This window comes from Aplysia californica, unplaced genomic scaffold (genome assembly GCF_000002075.1).
Source record: "Aplysia californica isolate F4 #8 unplaced genomic scaffold, AplCal3.0 scaffold00688, whole genome shotgun sequence".
Classification (NCBI taxonomy): Eukaryota; Metazoa; Mollusca; class Gastropoda; order Aplysiida; family Aplysiidae; genus Aplysia; species Aplysia californica.
In genome coordinates this window covers 187,057-191,951 of record NW_004797958.1, presented here as the reverse complement: position 1 = coordinate 191,951, position 4,895 = coordinate 187,057, and the positions used below count along the sequence as shown (strand labels likewise).

Sequence of the window (4,895 nt, the reverse complement as noted above, 5' to 3'; positions counted from 1 at the left end):
CATACACACACGCACGCACGTACGCACACACACACACATAACAGCCTCACTGATGACCTTAATTAGTACGACTTCAACATCTCCAGCGCTGCTCAGGTGAGAAGTCTCTGGAGCTTTTCATTAACCCTATCCGTACTTCGTGTTTTACTATCGTATCCATATGATGTGAGGAACTCTGTGCCACCACTTTCCAATGAGGAAATTTACTCGTTAATCCGATCCGTACTCTTTGCATAGCCGTCTGTCAAAATGGTTTTTGGAGAAATACTGAAAGTTTCATAGTGATCTTTGAACTAGAAGTATTCTAAAATGTGAAGAATACAACCCCGGGGGTACTAAATGACCTCGAGGCGTACGGAGAGGGTTACATAACTTGTGTCAGTGTCAGCCACAATGACATGGTCTGTGTCGTTTCCGTTTTTTCCCACCCCCCCCCCCACTTTCTGCCAGAACGACACAAAGAGAGTGTCCTTTTCACCTTCTTTAATTAAATAGGATATTCCTCCGGAGGTTTTTATTTAATAGCTGGTGTCAGCCTCTAATCTGTAACAAAGAAAGATACAGAAGGTAATTTTTACCGTCATCCATCAAACCTCCATCTTAATCATCTTGTTTTAAGTATTCATATGACCTTAGAGCATGCATCAGAATACCATTGAGTTACAATCACAATACTGAGTATGTATCCAACTTAACATGATTATTGTTTATATTACTGTTCATTTATGTTATGTATGTGACTGTAAGCCTGTTTGTGAGCGCAAGCATACTGCGTGTGTGTGCATATGTATGTGAGTGTGTGTGTGTGTGTGTGTGTGTGTGTGTGTGTGTGTGTGTGTGTGTGTATGTGTGTGCGCGTGTTTGTGTGCGCGCGTGTGTGTGTGTGTGTGTGCTTATGTGTGTATATGTGTACATGGTGAAACACCAAGCCAAAGTGCCAGGATCTGGACAATAAAGATGTATCTTATCTTATCTTATCTTACTTTATTTTTCCACAGGGATCATTCTCAGGCCAAGATGTAAAAAGCGGCTCAAGTGTTCCAGGATCGGAAGAAAGCCAGGTGGGTCTGTAGAATCATCTTCTGTCTCAGCTCTAGTGAGTTTCACAATGGAGGAAGATTAATAACTTGAATGGGAAACAGGTTTATTTTCAACTCTTTCCTCACTTCGTCCAGGTGTGAATGGGTACCGGACTCGTAATTGTGAGGTTTGAGCAGCAGGCCTGACCTTGTGTCCTTGGGAAAGGCATGTTACACGAATTTTCCTCACTTCACCCAGGTGGGAATGGGTACCCGGCCATAGACTGCGAAAGATCTTGTCAGTATGTCAGTGTTTTAGTACTTATAAATAGCAGCTTGCTCTGTATGCTTCCCAGGAAGCTGAGGTTGTTTCAGAGTGCTCTCAGGTCTGCTGGGGCAATAGTATAGATTGTAAAGCGCATGGAGCTTGCTGTTGAGTGGGGATTTGCGCTATACAAATGCTATCTATTATTACCCAGTAATGGTGTGGTGGAAATGTTAACAGGGGGTGACACGTCTTGTTTCCACTGCTGTCCTTACAAGTATATGATTAATGTATGGCTGAGAAAGTTCTTCTTTGTGTGGTTGAACTGGGTTTTTTTTTGTTGTTAATGTAAAATGTTGTTAATCTTGTGTAAATGAAGCATCATGCTCAGTGATCATGTCATCGATGTAAAGCTCATCATTAGATGAAGAATGAAGATCTATCGAAATAGGTCAGTTATCTTGATTTAATGACCATTTTATTGACATATGTGACATATATGTCAAGAGGTGGGTGGTTGGCGGGTGCTCTGGTCTGGTTTGCTCCTTCTTTCCTATCAAACATCTATCGTCCTTATCTCTCCTCCTTCTTTTTTGTGTTTGTTACTCTCTTGTAACACTTCTAATCTTTTGCACTCATATGACCTTGCGTTGCAAGTGCTGTAAAACTCTTACTAAAACTAAAAGAGGTTTACACCCCCCCCCCGGAGACAAAGAGTTAATGTTATTGTTATGATGGATGTCCTGCAGTTATTTCATCGGCAGTCATTTCATAACGTGTTGTTCCAGGACCTTTTTGATCTCATCCAGCCAGGTATTTCTTGGTCTTTCTCTTGATTTGAAGTCAGATGCACGGATCTGATAGTGGGTGGTTGGCGGATGCTCTAGTGTGGTTTGCTTCTTCTTTCCTATCAAACATCTATCGTCCTTATTTCTCCTTCTTCTTTTTATGTTTGTTACTCTTTTGTAACACCTCTAATCTTCTGGCGCTCATATGACCTTATGAAGTTGCGAGCACCGTAATACCTCTACTAAAACTACTAAATGAATGTGATAAGCTCTTGCTGCTGGCTGTAACCAGAATGCCCTAGAAACAACCAACAGCCAGAGCTTATCACACTCGTGAATCACCCCCCGGGGCAGTGCCACTGACTGAAGTGTCTTTAGGCCATTCCCAAAGGGGGGACATTTCTCGTTCAAGCAGAGTAGAATTGTAATTGTGCTGACTCATGTCACGCTCATAACTGCTTGATCTACAACAGGGAACTGCTGCTTTTTCTTTCCTGATCCTTACTATTGTCATTTTCCTGTACTTCCTTTGTATGTTTGTCACTCTCTTGTGACCTGCTATTTTGGGGTGCCTTGATAGTCGAAGCAGACCTTGTGCTGTTGAAGCTAGAGAGGTGAGCAGTCTAAGTCTGATTCCCTGTAAAGATTTCTCTGTTGACACCCACCCCTTGGCGCTCATATGACCTTATGCAGTTGCGAGCGCCGTAAAACCCTCTACTATAAAAAAAAACACTCTTGAATCTGGCTTCCAATCAAGAGGAAGACCAAAAAAGACCTGGCTGGATGGGGTTTGAAAAGGTCCCTGGAGCAGCAAGCTATATCAACCACACACGCCACACACTTAGCGCAGGAAGGAAACCTGCACCTCCCCACAACAACCTAAAGGTACCAGAGGAAGGAAAAAGTAAAGCGAGTATGCTTCTTTTAGTACTTCAAAAGGGTATGTTTTTAAGTGTTAGAATTTTGTTTTAGTTTTAGGAAGGTTTTTCGGCGCTCGCAACTGCATACGGTCATATGAGCACCACCCGTCTGCTGGGACATTTTAGTAACCCACTTTCAGCACTTTTTAAGGACCCCCGGGCAAGTGTTGAGTTCCTGCGAGCTGTCGGCATCGCTGACCGTTTATGAAGCCGCAGCGCCAGAAGAGAGAGCGATATGAGCACCAGAATGGGCAAAATGATCTTGTTACGGCGTATGTCCTGAAGTTGTTTCATTGGTGATCATTTCATTCCATTCCAGCTGTCGGAGCCTGGAGTCTCCGGTGACTACATGGAGCTGGAGATGGACTCTCTGAACCAACATGAGTGTATGGCTCCTCTGATTGCTCTCTTACGGCACATGGTGGCCACCAAAATTTCCCCAGAGCCGACTGCCGTAAGTGTGTTTAGAAAAGCAAATGTGTGGCATCGTGATGAAATCAGGTGCTCGTCGAAATAACAAAATTGGAGAAAAAAAGGCATTTTTTCACCAGTTTTGCAATTTTTATCTAATTTTTGTTTTTTTGTTCCTCCCTTTTATATCTAAATAAAAACACATTTCCATGTGAATTATATTGAAAAACGTTGATTAAAAGCTCAAAAAATGTAATTTTTCAGTTTTCAAGGACTTTAGCTATTGAAATTACCAAATTTTGGCGGCCATTTTCTCGCTATTTTTACCCCTGAAACCAAGTTAACTTACCTATTTCAATCACAAAAATCTTCACTTCTGCTCAAGATAGAAGGGTATTTTTAAAATCAAAATCAAGATAAATGAAAAAGCTTTAAGATGATACCAATAACCCCACATGCACAAAAATTTACGAGCGCCTGATTCCACCGCATCATGACACAAATGAGAAAGTGTGATATCAATTATAATAAACATAAAGATCTCCTGTATAGCGCCCACTCGCTTGTAGGTGTAGGTGCTTCGCAATAAAAAACGATTTAAATCGTTTCATGTATATTGGCCTATTCGACATACAGCAATCCTTTGAAATACACATACACCTGCAATGTGAAAAAGAACACATACTCACACAGACAATCTCTCTCTCTCTCTCTCTCTCTCTCTCTCTCTCTTCTGGCGCTGTGGCCACACAGACAATCACAGTTGCTACTGATCACATTTGTATTGGTAGATGTATCAAACTGGTTCATGAAATGGGATTTAAATAAATGTGTCTTTAGACCCCGAAAATTTGGTCAAAATAGGTGTCTCTTAAATAGAGTGGGAGGGAATTCCACACTGCGAGAGCAGTCGTTGAAAAAGTCGCACCTCCGATTATTTAAGTTTTCTATGGCACAGTCACAGTAAACAGGGAAGTGCTGCTCCTGGGTGTTCCGGGCTATCTTGGATTTTGCAGAAAGGAAAAACCCTCAAGCTTTTGGGTTGATGTCTATAACTGTAGTCTGATACACACGTAGGGAACACGCACATAAGGAATGTCCATTTAAAAACACATTCCTCTATGGATTTTTCTGGAATGCATTGATAAAATGCAGGAAAAAAAATTTAAATTTACAGCTTACGAAGATACTCAAGATTTGGAAGTCACCATTGTTTGGCAGCCATTTTCTCGTTAATTTTACATTGACACTTGGCTACCCCCCTCACCTCATTCAGTTGCAAATATCTTGAATTTTATTAAAAGTAGATGGGTATTTAAAAAAAAAAATCAAAAGCAAGGCTTTAAGATTATACCAATAATTCCTCGTACCCCAAAGTTGATAAACACCTGACAATCCTTTGTAACTGAACACACAGTGCTACAAATGAAGCACAGAGAGAGAGAGACACAGAGAGAGAGAGAGAGAGAGAGAGAGAGAGAGAGAGAGAGAC

General features: G+C 41.4%; 1 protein-coding gene across 1 annotated transcript in view; it reads left to right on the top strand.

Annotated features, from left to right (window-relative positions):
• Positions 1 to 4,895, top strand: part of LOC101854982 (DNA-dependent protein kinase catalytic subunit) — a gene marked incomplete in the record, with an annotated part of 122,273 nt that overhangs the window by 56,044 nt on the left and 61,334 nt on the right. The window contains 2 exon segments of the mRNA XM_035972423.1: positions 999 to 1,061; positions 3,312 to 3,446. Of these exon segments, the coding sequence (XP_035828316.1) occupies positions 999 to 1,061; positions 3,312 to 3,446 (198 nt within the window).